This window comes from Cydia fagiglandana, chromosome 2 (assembly GCF_963556715.1).
Source record: "Cydia fagiglandana chromosome 2, ilCydFagi1.1, whole genome shotgun sequence".
In the NCBI taxonomy this organism is placed as follows: domain Eukaryota; kingdom Metazoa; phylum Arthropoda; class Insecta; order Lepidoptera; family Tortricidae; genus Cydia; species Cydia fagiglandana.
Genome location: NC_085933.1, coordinates 2,738,698 through 2,758,445, shown reverse-complemented (window position 1 = coordinate 2,758,445; position 19,748 = coordinate 2,738,698). Strand labels below are relative to the sequence as shown.

The window sequence follows — 19,748 nt, the reverse complement described above, 5'->3', positions numbered from 1 at the left end:
ACAATTTGTTATGGTTTTAATACTAGTTTGGATATGATCTTGAAGATCGCTCGCGCTGATTAATGCATGTGAAAGGAAGTGAAAGTCGTGAGATGTGTCAGCTGCCTCCCCCTAGTATATAGTCCTACCCCCTTATTCATAAACGCACTACAAACCTCAATTAGCTAATAATCGTTGTCTTTATCTCTCATTTTGACATATGTGCGTCAAACAGATTACTAAGCTGTGTTACGTCTCTCCTGCAGACATACACAAGAGTTAAGGGCTATAAAGGTTAATTTTCTTATTTAACCCTTTTCTTATTGCCCACAGGAGAGAAAAATGTACAGTTCGCGCGAACACACTAGTTTTAATTCTCTCCTGTGGGCAATAGTTAACAGCTTGTGGGCATGTAAGTAATGATATTATAATAGTTCTCTAAATAAAAGGAGGACCTTTTCACGTGGATAAGGTTTAAATAAGAAAATTAACCTTTATAGCCCTTAACTCTTGTGTATGTCTACAGGAGAGACACAGTAATCTGTTTGGCCCATGTATTTGTAGGAAAGGGATAAAACATAATCAGGCCTGTAAAGTTTTATGAATAAGGCCCACTTGCACCATCCCAATAACCCGGGGTTAAGCAGTTAAACCTAATAACCTAATGTCAAATTGTACTGGTAACCATGGTAACTCCAGGTTTAACCAGTTATCCCCGGGTTAGTAGAATGGTGCAAGTGGGCCTAAGAGGCTTAGATAATAAGGCCGACTTGCACCATGCCACTAACCCAGAGTTAACCGATTAAACCTCAAATTGTACTGGTAACCATGGTAACTCCAGGATTAACCGGTTAACCCCGCGTTAGTGGTGCCAGTGGCCCTAAAGGTAGGGACAAACTGAGCCCAAGCAACGCAACGTATATGCAATGCATTATGAAATCTGGACACTGAAATTTGTGTGCGTTGCGTTGCGTGTGACGGTATGTTTCTAACCATCCCCACCTAAGCCATAAACTGGCAACGCTCTTGGTTCTTTCCAAATTCAAACTCCAGCTGCGGCTGTCGGGAATTATAGACCTCGTTTACAAAATCTCGCCTACTTATTTACCCCCCTCGTTGCACAATGTACTAATTGTTCCGGTCAGTGACAAACTTTTGGCTTCACCCAGCGAGTGAAGCTCACTGAATTCGAATTTGGATTTTTTTTTTATTGGAAATACAAAGAAAAAAAATGCATTTTTCCCTGCTAATAGTGATAAGATATTGACGTCCTTAAAATATACGAGGATAAAAAAAAAAAATTTGAATTGATTTATTTTTACTTGGAAAAATAGCTAAGGGAATAAAATAAGCACTTGACAGCCAGTGACAAAATAATGACGTATCTGAAACATACGACGAAAGAAAAATCATAGAGTACGTCTCGTCTACGTGAGGAACAAAGTAAAGTAGTGTCATTTTAAACGTCAATTTACATAAAAATCTGCCACACTTTGTCATCGCAAATGCCATAGTTAGCTTGGTCACAGAATAAATAATAGTACTAGGTACAGAAGACTCACTCTCTAACAAAACGCGTCTGTCGCGATCAGCACAGACATGGCCGCTAGGCGCCACGCGCGGCTTATGGCAAACCCGCGTATTTGGATTTTGAAATTTGGACCCGGGTATGTCCTTAAACTACGTCCAAACCAGCGGTGGTAGGTCCCGCAAGGGGCCGCCTGGTTTGCTACCACCCTCCCACCGGAGTCAGGCGCCAAGCAGCCTTGCTGCGTTTCGTCTATGTGCGGGAGTACCAGTGCCTTTGGGGGATGATTGGCTGTCAGTTGTGTTGCATAATGCCGGTTTTTGGATTCCTGAGTGACGTCGGGCCGAGCGGCTCACGCTGGAGGGTAGCGGGATCCGAGGCACGGTCTTGCCGGTGGCCGACCGCAGGAAGTTGGGGGCCCAATTGTACGACAGCCACGTGCGAGAGGCTGCCCCGCCACCTAGCGAAAAATCCTGGAATAGCTCCACCGTGCCAGTTGGCGACTGGACGGGAGGACCCGGTGGGTTATTTCAGGGGGGCTCGGGCGTCCCCGCAGTCTCCAAGTGAGCTCCTCATTGTCCGGATTAGCTCAAGTGATCCAAATTGTAAACGCAACACCTCGACAGGCATTTTTTCACCCATCCCACACTCCACAAATATGAAATTGAAAAGAAAAAAGAATAGGGTTAAACACCGGCTGCACTTCCTCCCATCGAAAGTGCACCTCACCAACATCAGGGGGTTGCACTCAAATATCGATCCGGTCCACCACCATCTTGAAACCGAAAAACCGCACCTATTCTTTTTGACGGAGACGCAAATCAAAACCCCAGCGGACGCGTCGTACCTCAACTACCCAGGCTACTCACTGGAACATAAGTTCAGAGCACGTGCTGGGGTCTGTGTGTACGTCCGCGATGACATTTGCTGCAAGCCTCTCCGTTGCTTTGAGGCTGCCGGGTTTTCCACTTTGTGGATTATGGTTGACTCGGGCTCAGAGAAAACTCTGTATGCCTGTGTCTACCGATCGCACAGCGGAAACCAGGAGACAACTAGGCTCTTTGACCACCTTACTGAGATGGCAGATAAAGCCCAACAGCGGTACCCTGCGGCTCAACTCGTATTCCTTGGGGACTTTAACGCCCACCACGAGGAGTGGCTGTTCCCGTTCAAGAATACTTGCCACGCTGGGAGGGAAGCGCGCAAATTTGCTGTATCCCTAAACCTTACCCAGCTGGTAAATGTTGCGACGCGGATACCGGATGTTACTGACCATACACCCAATTGCCTTGACCTTCTGCTGACAACTGATCCAGACAGGCACTCGGTTTCGGTCTCAGCTCCGCTAGGATCGTCCGATCACTGTCTAGTGAAATCCGTGTCGATCCACTCTCCTCCTGATCTCTGCCCTAGGGGCACGAGGAGAGTATGGCGATACGAGTCAGCGGACTGGGATGAGATGCGGCATTTCTTTGCGTCTTTCCCCTGGCGGCAGGTCTGTTTTTCTTCGGGTGACCCCTCGTGTTCTGCTGAGGCTGTTGCGGATGTGATTCGGCAGGGAATGGAATATTTCATTCCGTTCTCCGACCTATCGCTCGATCACAAGACCCGAGCATGGTACAATTCGGACTGTGCTCGAGCCGAGGCCCTTAAGCAGTCTGCATACCAGGCTTGGGTATTAGCCCGCGATACCAAAGCTGGAGCACAGAGGGTTCGCGCGAGGAAAAAAGCCTTTAACTCAGCTGCCAAGTCCTGCAAACGGGTGCTTCGAAAGGCTCGATTCGACCACGTCAGTCGAATAGGGGCCAAACTCGCCTCCTACCCTCCTGGTAGCAAGCGGTTCTGGTCCCTGTCGAAAGCGGTCGAATCCAACTTCTGCCGACCCACATTGCCACCTCTGCAGAAACCTGATGGGACACTGGCCCACTCCGCGACAGAGAAAGCAAACTTGTTTGCTTCTCTGTTTGCGAGCAATTCACGTCTAGACGCAGGCTCAAAACTTCCACCTACGCTACCTCAATGCAGTTCCTCTATGCAGAGAATTGCTATTCATCAAAAAGAGGTACGCCGAGCTCTGCAGAATCTTGACGTGAATAAGGCCAGTGGACCAGACGGTATACCTGCACGTGTACTAAAGCAGTGTGCGCCTGAGTTGTCTTCTGTACTGACACGCCTGTACCGCCTCTCTCTCCAAACAAGAACGGTGCCGAAATCCTGGAAGCTTGCAAACGTGCAGCCAGTACCCAAGAAGGGTAGTCGTGCTGATCCCTGCAATTACCGACCAATCGCCATTACCTCCATGCTCTGTAAAGTCATGGAAAGGGTACTTAACGGCAAGCTGCTGGCATACCTCGAAGCAAATGATCTGCTCAGTGACCGTCAATATGGCTTTCGCCGAGGTCGGTCTACTGGGGATCTTTTAGCGTATGTCACGCACTGCTGCGGCGAGGCCATCGAGAGGAACGGTGAAGCGCTTGCTGTTTCACTGGACATCTCGAAGGCCTTTGACAGGGTTTGGCACGCAAGTCTCCTTAGCAAGCTTCCTGCATACGGCATCCCTGCTGACTTTTGTAGCTGGCTATCTGATTTCTTGAGTGAACGGTCGATCAGAGTAGTTATTGATGGCTGCTCTTCAGACCTCATGGCCATTGACGCCGGTGTTCCTCAGGGGTCTGTTCTCTCCGCAACCCTTTTCCTGCTCCACATTAACGACATGCTGCAACCCAGCATTGTAGGTTATGCAGATGACAGTACGGTTGTTGAGAGATATTTGGCTAGTGCAGGGGACAGCAGGGAGGATATACGTTCACAGAGAGAGGCCATGGTTGAGCGAATGAACTTGACCCTTAGTCTCGTTTCCCAGTGGGGTGATGACAATCTGGTCACGTTCAATGCCTCCAAAACGCAGACGTGTCTATTTTCCGCAAAACGGAGTCCATTCGACCTGACTCCTTCTTTCCGGGGTGCATCTGTACCTATTGCCGACAGCCTGGAACTCCTCGGCATGGAGCTGAGTTCAGTCCTCAGCTTCGGCAGCTTCATTGAGTCTAAAGCACAAACTGCGGCCAGAAAGCTGGGCGTCCTAAATAAGGTGAAGCGATACTTCACACCTGGACAGCTTCTAACACTTTACAAAGCTCAAGTCCGGTCGTGTATGGAGTATTGCAGCCACCTGTGGGATGGCTCAGCTAAATACCAACTCGCCGCTTTGGACTCAGTGGAGCGCAGAGCCAGGAGGATGATTGGCGACAAGAAGCTAACGGCTGAGCTTCAGTCTTTGGCCCATCGGCGGAAAGTCGCCAGCCTGTCGGTATTCTACAGGTTGCACTTCGGGGAGTGTGCCCAAGAGCTACACGAGCTTATTCCACCGTCCCCATTCTACCATCGGACTTTTAGACGCACGGCCGGTTTCCATCCTTACTTGGTAGATATTCCACCAATTCGCACGAAGCGCTTTGCTTCTACTTTCCTTATGCGCACTGCCAAGGAATGGAATTCCTTGCCGGCGTCTATATTTCCGTGTTCTTATAACCCGGCAACCTTCAAATCAAGAGTGAACAGGCACCTTCTGGGCGAGCTCGCTCCATCGTAGGCCACGTCTACGCCTCGGCTAGTCTGTGGCCATGAGTAAGCCCATTCATAATAAAAAAAAAAAAAAAACCCCAAAATTGGGGTCGAACGGATGTACTTTTAGCTACCTGTAGCAAAGCGACGAAATCGCGGAGTGAGCCACGCCTGGCTTGGTCTGACTTTAAAGGCTTGCTACACGGTCGCCGACAAGCCTTCTAACCGTCTGACCTTGGTCTGTCCTTGGACAGTTTTGGTCAAATTTTGTTGGTAACAACCGTCTACACGGTCCGGGACAGACCAAGGCCACGCGGTTTGGGGGCTTGTCGGCGACCGTGTAGCAGGCCTTTTAAGTGCATTTTTCCGACCGCGAAAAAGATGATGTCGCTGAAAGAAAAATCATAAAGAATTTAGTTTTTTTTTTCAATTGGGAACATTAGGCAATACCGGCCAGTGGCAAGGCGGTGGCGGCTCTGTGCGAGCGGAGCGGGATGCTGCGCTCCTTAATATTGTAAACAAGAGCTTTTTCGATTGGTGGGCGGCACCGCGCACGCGCCGCGCGTTATGACTTTGTAGGGAGGTCCGGAGTTTAATGGCTCCGCTACACGATGGGCCAGCGCCGGCCATTCCAAGGGACGCATTTATGCGTTAGAGGGAGCAAGTGATATTGCTATCTCATACTACCGCATGGCTGCGTCCCTTGGAGTGGCCGGCGCTGGCCCATCGTGTAGAGGAGCCATCATATGGCTTGGCTAGCGCTTTAAGGATGACTAACGTTAGACCGGGCTGGGTCCGGGCCGTAGCTTCCGGTGCTTCGTTTTCTATGGAAAGCATCACGTGATCACCGGTCATCTAACATAGTAAAGTAAGCGACGTAAGCTCCGGCCGGAACGCGGCCCGGTCTAACGCGAGCCATCCTTTAATCGGTGCTTACAAAGCTAAGGAGTGGAAAAGGTTGATAGTGATTCAAAAAATGTAGCATTAGGTAAAATACCTATTACAGGTACCTATTCGAGATGTAGGTACTAAAATTAAATTAAACATCCGTAGTTATAGTCTACCTAAACATTGTCACCAATGTGAGAAAATCAACAAAAAAGATTAAACTGAAAAAAATGTGTGAAAAATGAATAATTTATCATAGGATTGATGAGACATGATGAATCTATTTTGTTTTGATTATCCATTCGGCGAGAGTTGAAGTTTGCGAGTCCCATGCTCCCATGCATTTTGATTTGATCTGTTTAATTTTAGGGAATTGCCTAGCTGAAGCAGTTAAACTTTAGCTGCTAATTGTAGTTAATTGAAGCGTTTTCGATTGATCTATAGATTTCGGCCGAATATTCGGTTCGGTAAAATTTAAACCGAACATTAATTGGCTGAATATATTCGGCAAACTCCATATTCAACCTAATCAACCTATCACTAATACCAAACCCAAGGAGAAATTATTCAAATTAGGTATAGGTATTATGTATAGGTACAGTCACCTGCAATAATATGTTACTCAACGAAGGCGACAAAAATATCTGACACGATCTTATTTTGTAGAGCCATAAGAGCGTGTCACGTATTTTTGCGGCCTTCGAAGAGTAACATATTATTGCAGGTGACTGTACTTAAAACAACACAGAGGACAGCGGCTATTGGGCATATACTTAGGTATTTTGTAATGAACAAATAGCTGTGTTATATTATTGTTTCTTTTGAGATAACAGACACAAAGAAGTAATAAGTAGTGTACGGCAGTACGAGCTCACAGCAGCGGGCAGGGCGGGCTGGGTGCGCGCGCCGCTCGGCGTGCGGGGGTCGGGACGGACGCCGGGCGGGCGGCCGCGCCGCGCAGCACGCAGACGCGCCGCGATGGTGGGCCGCGACAGCCGCTCTGTGAGCGCGGCGCGCCCCTGGGCGCCGCGGCATGAGTAGCGCCCGCCCGGCCGGCCCGCGCGCCCGCCATGGCGCAGGCCGCGCCCGCGCCCCACCGCACGCACTCCTTCGCCAAGAAGACCTTCCACAAGCCCACTTACTGCCACCACTGCTCGGATCTCCTCTGGGGCCTCATCGGCCAGGGCTACGGCTGCGAAGGTACGCGCATGCGCGCCCGGCGCGTCGATACCGGCCACGATCAGGGTTATGCAACCCGGGGCACGACCACCTGTCCGCGCCCTCGACCTTCCTACCCTTCACCCTCGCGTGCCGAGCGCCGCCCGACCGAACCTGAAAACCCGGAGCGACTACCTTTTGTGACAGATTTTCCACGGTCCCAGTTTTGGCTAGTGTAAATATATGTGGTGTTTCTGATCAGGAGTCAGGATGGCCGGCGAGTGGACGGAGCATATTGATCGATCTGTTTTGTAAGAGGTTTTTTCCTACGGCGGCGGCGCGCGGCGCGCGAGGTGCGGTTGGTACCTCCTAAGCTAGACGTGGCCGTGCCGATTTGGTCCAGGTCTGTACCATTCCTCTATCCTGCTCCGTGAGTAACATATTAGACAGAGACGGATGCGTTTGTCGTCGCTCGAGTCGTCACTGCCACGTCTGGCTTCTGCGCACCAAATTTTCAACAGCTTTCATCCTATGTCTGTCGTCCTGAAAAACCTTTTCTCTTTTGTGTACAATGATCATTATTCTAGGTAAGAAGATTATATATTAAACTTTCTACCTACTTCTGTGCGTGGAAATCTCCGTAAAGATTTCGGGCGAGTGGTAGGTCAGGTGCCTACTTAGGAGTCGGTACGTCGTAATGATAATGATTTGATTATTTTTAATGGTTTTTAAATTGTAATATATAACAAATAGTTTTCACGTAAGTAACAAGTACCTACATAATACCAAGCAGGTAATTTTCAGGAGTTCGATCGAAATTCATTAAATCTCCAAAATAAGTATACATATACAAAATTAAGCGTGACGCACTTGCAATACTACTTATACATTCGGTAGATCTTTTCTTTAGCCATACGTAGTATCGTCTAACCACGCAGACGCATAAAATTACGTTAGCTTAAATACTTAGGTACCTAATTCATTTATTGACTAGAGTTAGACCAAGAAAAGACTGCAGCGATTTTTGATAGCCTACGCAGTGCAATTGTTATTTTAAACGTCAAACTTCTATGAAATTATGACGTATAAATAACACTTGCACTGTGTGGGCTATCAAAATCGCTGCAGACTTTTCTTGGTCTAACTCTACTTACCTACACATGCTACCAAACTGTATCCAAAATAAATATCAAACAAAATATAAGGAAATAGAAAGAATAAAAGGGACTTCATTTAATAAAGTTTTAGCCTAAATATAGAAAAGTATGCTCTTTTCTATATTTAGGCTAAAGGGGCCCACTGATTAACAGTCCACCGGACGGTATCGGCCTGTCAGTTAGAACAAAATTTTGACAGTTTCGAACAACTGACAGGCCGATACCGTCCGGCGGACTGTTAATCAGTGGGCCCCTTTAAACTACTCCCATCTTAAATGCCGGCAACGCACTTACAACTCCACTGGTGTTCGGTGTCCACGGGCGGCGGTAATCGCTTACCACCATGTGATCCGTCTGCTCGTTCGCCTCCTATATCATAAAAAGGCCAAAGCATTATTTCACAAATTCATTCAAATAAACTACCAAAATATTCGCTTAAAAATGTAAGCAGAAGCACTTAATTGTGTAGGTATTCAAATAAATTACTTCCTGCCGTATTCGAACTTCAAGATATTCACAAGAGACGACACGTACTAGATCCATTCTAGATACGTTATAGTTTAGATATCAACTAGTTCTCTTTTGCAGCGCAATTCGGGCGCTTCGACAATTTTCCTACCGTCGTTTAAAAAAAATAGATTGCATTCCAATGTTTAACACACGTAATTTTATTTTACTTATAAATATAATAATTTTTACGAATACGGTATTTTTTACGTCACAAACCGCTTATTTATACCTAATATGCAAAGTTAAATCTGCTTCTAATGGTGATAACGTCATTTTCCTTGTACTATCGTGGATATGCCAATGGTTACATTATATTAGTGTAAAATATCCTTAAATGGTTGATTAGTAGAGAATGTTATTTGGCACGAAGTCGGCCATTAGTACATTTTTCTTATTTTTGTGGAATAAAGTGTAAATAAATCAATGAAATAAATATGTACGCGTTTTGGAAGTAAAATTTGCTAATTTCAATATTATTTACGTGTAGGTACATACGATTACATCAGTTTACCCATTGTCACGGAAAACTGATAGTTATCTAAGTACAATACAGACCGAGGTAAGTCTGCAACGATTTTAATAGCACACGCAGTGCAAGTGTTATTTATACGTCATAATTTTATAGAAGTTTGACGTTTAAAATAACACTTGCACTGCGTGTGCTATCAATATCGTTTGAAATAAATATCGATCCTAGAAGAAAAATTGTGAGGACCAAACTTGTAGAGAATCAAATTTCCTACAATTTTTGTCCTCACGGTTTTACTGTAAAATCAAAAATGGCCGAGTTATTCAAGAAAAACCGTTTTTCGAATATACGCAGGAGCCTGATTCAGTCTACTTTTTGAATTTACACTCCCAGTGACCCCCCCGAGGGACCTACGAAATAAAAATCCAAGAACTAATTTATTCACGGGTTAAAATCTATAGTGACTGAACTACAAGTAAATCTCGTCCTTATGGTAAGCGCCAATGTCGGACCTTTGATTAGACTTGGAAACATATTTATGGCACGGTTCCACGGCCAATTAAAATATATAATTAATTACATGTAGATCTAATGTCATATTTGACAGGTTAGATCTGAAACATATCGTTATCGTATCTTGGTGATGTCTAATCCCATCCCATCCCCATGTCCCATGAGCCGTGGCAAAATGCCGGGATAGCGCGAGGAAGAAGGAGGAGATCTTGGTGATGTCTAAAAGATGTCTATTTCAAAATCCGAATCGGGCCCATAATTAATTACGTGTAGATCTAATCTATCTATCTAATACCGTTAAACAAGCAATTCTTGTTTACATATATATTTCGTGGATCTCGGAAACGGCTCTAACGATTTCGATGAAATTTGCTATACCTACGGGTTTTCGGGTCGGAAAATCGATCTAGCTAGGTCGTATTTCTGGGGAAACGCGTATTTTTGAGTTTTTACATGTGTTTCGAGAAAAGCTCGGTCTCCCGGATACTTAATTTACCCCGAAAACCCCTATGTAGTCAATTTCATCGAAATCGTTAGAGCATTTTCCAAGATCCCCGAAATATATGCATAAACAAGAATAAATTGGTCATTTAAAGGTATTAGATCACGCATTTTATTAAGATCTTTAATTTAAATGTTAAAAACCCATTTTAACCAAGGACTGATAAAAACTACAAGTACAATGTTACTATTTCTGTGGTTCTATTTCAAATAATTAATTAACTAGACATGAACTAGACACATTTGAAGCCTCAAAGTAAACCGACGTGTAGCCGCCTACGCCCGCTACGCCGTAGCTCGTAGGGTCTGCTTAGCTGCGTAGAAAGTCTACAGCGCTACTGCGCCATTAATATCTATACACTCTCAACTTTATTTTGATGCTTTATGTATAATAAGTTGTAGCTTAGGGCCCCCCACATCTGGCGTCTTTCGAGCGTCGGCGTCTACAATTCTATGGCCAACGTCGACTCAACGTCGACACAGCGTCGACGCAACTGCGCAGCGACGTCATTTTCCATAGCGCTGGACCGACGCCGACAGACGCCGACGCTCGAAAGACGCCAGATGTGGGGGGGGGGGGCTTATATATATTATATATGTCGATTTTTAGGAGTAGGTATGCATAATATGTGTCATTTTGTTCTGTCTTACTATGCTCTGAGGGGTGTATATGTAGTTCACACACAACTTTTACAATGGAACCAACTTTGAAATGGCAAAAAAAATCTGCTTTCGGCCCGATTCGAACTTTAAGATACGTCAATTAATATATCTAGAAACGATATGGATTAGATATGTCAATGTCAATTGAGACGTTTCATTAAACAAAAACGTCTAATCTAATCCATATCGTTTCTAGATCTATTAATTGACGTATCTTAAAGTTCGAATCGGGCAGTATCTTTTTCGGTGAATCATATGTCAATGTTTTCTATAAAAAGCTACGCAGACCCTACGAGCTACGGCGTAGCAGGCGTAGGCGGCTACACGTCGGTATTCTTTGAGGCTTCAAATGTGTCTTTCAAAGAAAGGTACCCAACTGTCCGACTACGATTTTATTTATTTCTATACCGGGTGTGGCCTGTAACATGAGCAAATAATTAAAACATAGATTGTACTCTTCAAACGGTGACACTTTTGTTCAACAACTTTTAAAAATTATGAAGTATTTAGACTTCCTATTTTTCATGCAAAATAAATATTATCTTCAATGGACGCCATCGCTACGCCATTATCGTTGTGAATGACGTTGTAGACCGGGAGATAGTGACACATTTTACTGGATCATTTGTACCAGTATGGCGGTTCGTCAGGGGTCTAAGTACGTAATGAAGGAAAGAAAAATGATGGTCATAGCGCTGGTACCGGCGGCCCAATCGCGTGGGCGTTAAAATTTTTGGAAAGTATTTGATAAAATGTGAGCGTTATTATAATTGCCATACTTATAGTAGGGGGAAAAAGTGCTGCCATACTTAAAAAACTTATTTAATCGACACGTTTCAAAAATACGACTATGTATACGTAAAATAATTTTTTACAGGTTGGCATCATCATATTCTGTTTGTTTGGATACAATTATACCTAAAAAAAATTATTCCAGATTATAACTACGGGGCGGACGACTGTGAGACTTAAGCCAAGACTTAAAACAAAAAAATATTTTTTGACGATTTGTACCAGTATGGCATTTGGATTTTTGGAAATTATATGATGCAATGTGACCATTATTATATTTGCCATACTTCTAATAGGGGGAAAAAGGGGCACCATACTTGAAATAAAAAATAAATATTGTACACATTTGCCACCTCCTACAGGTATGGCATTATGAGATTTCCATTTATGATCACACAGAAAGTCTTGAAAAAAAAATTGAAGATGGTACAAATCGTTTAGCAATAAAAAAAAATTAACTCCTTTGCGGCGGTATGGCGGCCATTTGGAACCATTCGAAAAGTATGGCATGGTGATGTCCATGAATGGCTGCTCGACGATGATCACCTGTGCAAAAATTAGCTTGGCACAAATGATTGAATTGTTTTTTTTTTTAATTAATGTGTTCGCCTCAGTATGGCGGGCTGTAAGTCACACCGGAGAAGTATGGCATTACGCTACCGCCTACTTCTTTTTTATGGACTATCGGAAAATACGAGGATTTTTGTGGAACAAATCGTTCGACACTCGTATTTTATCCGACACGTTCGACTAACGCCCACGCGATTGGGCCGCCGGTACCAGCGCTATGACCATCATTTTTATTTCGTTCATTACGTACTTAGACCCCTGACGAACCGCCATACTGGTACAAATGACCCAGTAAAATATGTCACTATCTCCCGGTCTATTGCTTGTCATGCCTTAAACATAACAAAATTCGCAATACATTGCGTCTTAGAATAAACTTTAAAGTGTATTAAAAATCAAACCACAAGTTATTTTTAAAAGTCGCCGAACAAATGTTGGTCAGTATGAGAAGTACAGTCTACAGTTAAAGTTTTTGCTCATATGACAGGCCACACCCGGTATATGTTCGATTAAAAGACAAGATCGCATACCTTCGATGAAGTTCTTTCTAATGCTAAAAAAACGAACTATAAACTAAAGTCTCTTACATTGTAAGAGATGAAAAACATAATGCTAAATGAAATACATGCAAAAACTAAGACATGCTAAGTAATACAATCTTTATATTATATTTGTCTCTACCCGTACAAATGATCCTTCCTTTACTGTTTTACATTTCCATTTTGAATTAAGCAAAATGCCCCAGCTTCCACTTAAGACGAAACAGGAGCTGAGTTTTAAATATTTTAAGTAAATATACCCGTCTCGCTAACGGAAGCGGCTCCTAAAACTAGTGCGAAAAATCCCGCGTAAAAATCTCAAAACTCGAGGTTTCGTACTCGACTGTTTCCTCCTCCAAAACTTAACCAATCCTAACCAAACGTGGAAATCTAAATGATTATAAAATTATCTGTGTTGGACCGTTTTGTATTTTGGGGTAATTGATATCAGTTTTGAATACTACGCCTCTCATTGCGGCATAGTCAATTAGGCCATTTTGGCCATTTTTGAAGGGCTCTAGCGCCTTAAAAAACAAAAATATCAAAAAAAGCAAAACGGTCCGACACAGATATTGACAATATTAATCTGTGTTGAAAAAATCATTGCTCTAGCATCAAAACCCACGGAGGAAACAGTCGAGTACGTTTGTATGGAGAAATGACCACTCCTGTTGGCTCTTAATAATGTAACCAAGTGAATACGCTTTCACACAATCACATTGAGCTAAGAATCGCCACCCAATGACGTCACAGTATACCAACATAACAATATATGCACAATTTTCCTCTCTAGCACAAACCCAGGCCTGACACAATAACATTATTTCATTATGCCACTATCGCGCACCACAGACAAGCACATTGTACCACAGACAAGAACATTGTGGCATAGACAATGGACGCCGGCATTGTGCCAGATAGCGTGTGATGCCGGGAAATGGAAATGGACAAGTTGTGTCGTGTAGAGTTGTTGAATGCTGTGGGGGGTGTCCGTTGTGTGTTCGAGGTCGCATGTGATATGTCCGGGGTTCTATAAAGGATGGCAAAGATTTGGATACCTATGCGAGTTGGATTTGAATGGACGAAATACTTAGATAGTATTCGCGGCATCTATCAAAACTAATATCTAATAAAAGAAATCTAAAATTGGCTCTTCAAAAAATAGAATGTGGTCAGCAAATTTCACGAGAATGTTTCCTTTATTTAAAATAAATTATTTCACAACGAAATAAAGCACCAGATAATTATTAGAGAAAACATAGACAGCAGTATTTTTTGGTACAATTACTATTTAATAAATCAGATAGAACTAAAAAAGTAGGTGACTGGACCGTGACGTCACTTGTGCAGTTTTCTTAAAAATTACATACCTATTTGCCAATTGGGTACTTTCCTCTACTAAAAATAAATTATTTTTCACCACACCAGCTCGGAAAGAATTACTTTGCACTTCAAAAACGAATAGCAAAGTTGCATTTTATCCACATGTGAGGCAAAGTAATCAAATGCAAATTTTGAGTTGTTTTCTTATGTTTGCTGGTAGAATTGACTTTTAAATGATGACTTTGGATGATAAATATTTAATAACATTCATTTGGATTTGATTTGGTTTGATTTTGTTTGATATTTTACATTTAATATTTGCTTCGGGTTGGTGTGGTGAAAAATTTTGTGTATCACTCGGGGGCAAATTTTGTTTAACCCTCGTGCTTTGAAACCCTCGCAACGCTCAAGATTCCATTTTTCGAACCACTCGCTACGCTCGTGGTTCAATTTTGGAATCTTTCGCTTGCTCGAGTATCAATATTAGCACGAGCGGTTAAACAACAACTTTGCCCCCTTGTAAAACAAATAACTATTACATTGTTTAAAAAACATAGCAGTTATTTTTAAGCACAAGTTCTATTTAATAAATCGGATAGAAATACAAAAAAGTAGGTGAGTTGACCGTGATGTCCGTGACGTCACTATACATGTTTTCATATAAATTCCATTTAGCTCGCATTTAGCAAGTGGTTTTGACAGTTCGTAAAAAGAAACTGGACTCGGAAAGTACTCTATTAAAATTTCGTCATTTGATTAATTTTGCAACATATTAGGTATAATCAAAATATTTTACTTAACTATCAAGCTCTTTTTAGCTGTGTTAGCTCAGTTATCAGGCTATAGAGCCTGCAGACTGTACTATATTTACGTAGGTAAATATAGATTTACCTCCGTAAATATAGTACAGTCTGCAGCAGAAGTTGCTAAGCGGACGAGGTGTTACTTTGACACGCTCTTATTCTCTTAACAATAAAGTCGTGTCAAGATCATTTTGAACACCTGGCCCGCTTAGCAACTTCTGCTGCTGACTGTACTGAGGCACGAAGATATACAAATACAAATTACAAATACAAAATCCTTTATTTCTTTTAAATACACGTGGCCATGGTTTAGGGGATGGAGCCGCCCGGTAAGCAAAGAATTGCCTGTGTTGGGAGGCACCGCTCTTCCCTAGGTTAACAACAAACTTTTTATCTAAACATAAATACCTAAAAATATAATTTCTAAAACTAAAATAACAACAATGACCATTTTTAGCTTACACGTTAGATGCTTATAATTAGGTGTTAAATTTTAACAGATTTATTTTATTGTAAGTAGCTTAAATATAATAATAAATGTAAATGCATGTAAAACGCTCGCGCGCGCGCGCGCGTGTGTGTGTGTGTGTGTGTGTGTGTGTGTGTGTGTGTGTGTGTGTGTGTGTGTGTGTGTGTGTGTGTGTGTGTGTGTGTGTATATATATATATGACAGAGACTATTCTGTCCGATTGCCATTTTTTATTTGTGTTATTTAGTATTCTAAGACTAGTAGTTGGTCCGTTTCCTCATATGATTTCGTTTTTAGCCACTGAGTAAGGAGCGTTTTGCAATCTCGGTGTGACTTTGAGTGGATGTCTAATTCTTTATTTATTTTATTATATAAATAGTATAATAGGTAGACTTTGCGTTAAATTGCGACCTTGCAAAGTGCGATCTTGTACGTGAAGTTGTAGCTACATGGATAATACGTCTATTATTTTTGTAGTTAGGGTTATAAGGTAATAATTTGTGTGTTTTTAGTGTTGTTTGTAATATATATTACTTCCTGGCCGAAAGTAGGCCACTAGTTTGGAATAATAAGTCGGTGGGGGAATCTAATTTTTTTGAAAAACATGACTTTTAACAGAGCACGTTGAGCTCGTTCCAGATCAATGAGACGACTTTTTGCTGCGACGATATAGGTATGGAAAGTCAAATATTCACGTACGATGTCTATTTTTAGGGGAGAGCAAAACCGGTATATTTCGGATGCGGCTGATTCGACAGGATAAGAGCCCTTCATGTCGAAAGCTAAAAATAGAATGATATCTGTATTGAATCAGATAATAGCAGTTAAGGAATTTGGAATGAGGAACGAGTTTTTAAATATGATTCTTAATTTAGAAGTCGAAATTAAGAATTATACTTGGTATTTTATAACCTTACATTATATACACAGCTGAGAAATTCATAATAATTTTGATAGATTAGATAATATTTCTCTGAAGCTTCTTATGGTTATTGGTCACCATTTGTTTTTGCCTAATTTATATTTAAATAAACTTATTAATATCAAGCAGATACGTCTGTGAGCGATACTTATTAGGTACTCGCCCCGGCTTCGTACAGATTAACAAATTATACACATAAACCTTCCTAAAAAATCACTCTATTGATAGGAAAAAACCCCATGAAAATCCGTACAGTAGTTTTTGACAGACGCGGCGGGGGGTGGGGACTTGGTTTTATAAGGTGTTAGTATTCCTTTATAAAAAACTTGTTGACTAGTGCATATATTTGCCTTGACTTTACCTGACATATCCTCCTGTCATTACCATAATTTGTCATTGCAAATACCATGCATCAGAAAGCTTGGGCTGATTCTAAAAAGTTCCTACAAACTGCCACTAAATATAATTTAATAATAAGCTTTTGGCAAAAATTTCATTTTTGGTACAAGCTTTTATCGCTGACTGTACTTTTCTTTCCACAGGCAACTAATACTCATCGAGACAATTCTAAAAACCCCAAACACAATTAGGTTTCGTTGTTTTATCACATATTAGTTCCTATGGCCACCTCCGGTCTCCATCATCAGATCAGCTCGATGACACCATAATATTGCATTGTCACCCGACTTACGTATGTATGCAAAATTTCAGCTCAATCGGAAACCGGGAAGTGGATCAAATTTAACTTGCAAGATTTGATTACAAACAGACAGACAGACAGACAACGGTCAGGTGAAAGTAAATAAAAGCTTGTAAAATATACCTACTCATTCACATCCACTATTCTATAAATAACCATCGAAACACTTCGTTTGACCAATTCATTGTATCCATAATCGCTCTGATAACTGTTCGTCTCCTCAAAACTCGCCTTTACCACTCGGTGTTACAGTCCAAAAGCACGAAGGCTGCAGGCAGGGCTACGCCCGGCGTATGTAGGGCAGCCGTGACGTCACTGGTGGTGACCCAGTTTGACTGCCATTGAGAGACGCGCGTCAATGGCCCCCCCTGCATGGACCCCCTGTAGGCGTGGCAAATAAATTTTTGCTAGGAAAACTGTGACGTCACGAAAAAAATCCGATTTTTAACTTGTATAAAAGTTGATTTAGGTCACAAAGGTTTTACTGCAGGAATGCATTTTTTTGCCTTTCGAAAATCTGCTTTTTATGAATTTTAAGAATATTGACACTAAACTCACGTTTAAGGGGAAAATATTTTTATTGCTAATTTTAATTTTGGGAAGTATAAAAATAAAGTAAGAAAGATGTAGAGACAATTCCTGTTTAACAGTTATTTTGTTTTATTATTTAGCGGTAGCGGCGTATCATTTTCAGCCTATTTATTACATTAAATACATGAGTTACATGATGTTGATGATATAGGAAAAATGTTATGTACTTAACGCTAAATGCATTCTAAAGCAGCATTAACTCTTTACACAACGTACAATAGTCGTAGTGGTATATAATCCTCAACTTTCCTCGTTCTGTAAAACTGGCACAAAGACGGCGCCTGCACTCGCATTCATCGCCGCATATAATATTTATCAATGCAAGCGCTCAATGGAGCGGCAAAGCTTTGTATTGTAATACTTTGTTCCCGTTCCTGCTTTAGCTACCTTTAATCATGTTTCACAGAATCTTACAAAGGTATAGTGGAACTTTAATACTATAATTTAATAATATATAAAATCTTGTAGAATGTAATTGGTACATCTGTACACAAAAGTGGCCTCTGAGAGCAGACAAAGGCTGTTTTAGAAAGAACGGCATGTGTGTTAAGATTCTTAACGAATTAGCATCGCCGCATATAATATTTATCAATGCAAGCGCTCAATGGAGCGGCAAAGCTTTGTTTTGTAATACTTTGTTCCCGTTCCTGCTTTAGCTACCTTTAATCATGTTTTACAGAATCTTACAAAGGTATAGTGGAACTTTAATACTATAATTTAATAATATATAAAATCTTGTAGAATGTAATTGGTACATCTGTACACAAAAGTGGCCTCTGAGAGCAGACAAAGGCTGTTTTAGAAAGAACGGCATGTGTTTTAAGATTCTTAACGAATTAGCATCGCAGCATATAATATTTATCAATGCAAGCGCTCAATGGAGCGGCAAAGCTTTGTATTGTAATACTTTGTTCCCGTTCCTGCTTTAGCTACCTTTAATCATGTTTCACAGAATCTTACAAAGGTATAGTGGAACTTTAATACTATAATTTAATAATATATAAAATCTTGTAGAATGTAATTGGTACATCTGTACACAAAAGTGGCCTATGAGAGCAGACAAAGCCTGTTTTAGAAAGAATGTGTTTTAAGATTCTTAACGAATTAGCATCGCAGCATATAATATTTATCAATGCAAGCGCTCAATGGAGCGGGAAAGCTTTGTATTGTAATACTTTGTTCCCGTTCCTGCTTTAGCTACCTTTAATCATGTTTCACAGAATCTTACAAAGGTATAGTGGAACTTTAATACTATAATTTAATAATATATAAAATCTTGTAGAATGTAATTGGTACATCTGTACACAAAAGTGGCCTCTGAGAGCAGACAATAGTGTAGTAAACGAAGCAAGTTGTTGTATGGAGACCCATGCATTAATTTCTCAGTCGATGAAATTACAAAGGCTGTTTTAAAAAGAACGGCATGTGTTTTAAGATTCTTAACGAATTAGCATCGCCGCATATAATATTTATCAATGCAGGTGCTCAATGGAGCGGCAAAGTTTTGTATTGTAATACCTACTTTGTTACCGTTCCTGCTTTAGCTACCTTTTAATCATGTTTTACAGAATCTTACAAAGGTATAGTGGAACTTTAATACTATAATTTAATAATATATAAAATCTTGTAGAGTGTAATTGGTACATCTGTACACAAAAGTGGCCTCTGAGAGCAGACAAAGGCTGTTTTAGAAAGAACGGCATGTGTTTTAAGATTCTTAACGAATTAGCATCGCAGCATATAATATTTATCAATGCAAGCGCTCAATGGAGCGGCAAAGCTTTGTATTGTAATACTTTGTTCCCGTTCCTGCTTTAGCTACCTATAATCATGTTTTACAGAATCTTACAAAGGTATATATAGTGGAACTTTAATACAAATTATTTTACAAATATTTTTTAGTGTAGGTACAAATAATTTTTAGTATGATTATTTCCTCAAAAAATCTCGTAGAATATAATTGGTACATCTGTACTTACACAGAAGTGGCTTCTAAGACCAGACAAAGCCAGTTTTTGAAAGGGCGGCATGTATTTTTTGAAATTTCTAAAGGAGTTAAATAGCAGCTTTTCTCGTTTCTTAATGTGTAAAACCGGTACAAAGAAGTCT

The 19,748-nt window shown here is 41.4% G+C and overlaps 1 protein-coding gene across 4 annotated transcripts in view; it reads left to right on the top strand.

The window, feature by feature from the left end:
• Positions 1-6,925: 6,925 nt before the first annotated feature.
• LOC134673632 (diacylglycerol kinase theta) overlaps positions 6,926-19,748 on the top strand; it is a 77,026-nt gene continuing 64,203 nt past the window's right edge. For all 4 annotated transcript variants that reach the window (XM_063531646.1, XM_063531663.1, XM_063531634.1 and 1 more), the window contains exon 1: positions 6,926-7,159. In XM_063531646.1, the coding sequence (XP_063387716.1) occupies positions 7,030-7,159 (130 nt within the window). In that variant the 5' untranslated portion in view covers positions 6,926-7,029. The remainder of the gene's footprint in view (positions 7,160-19,748) is intronic.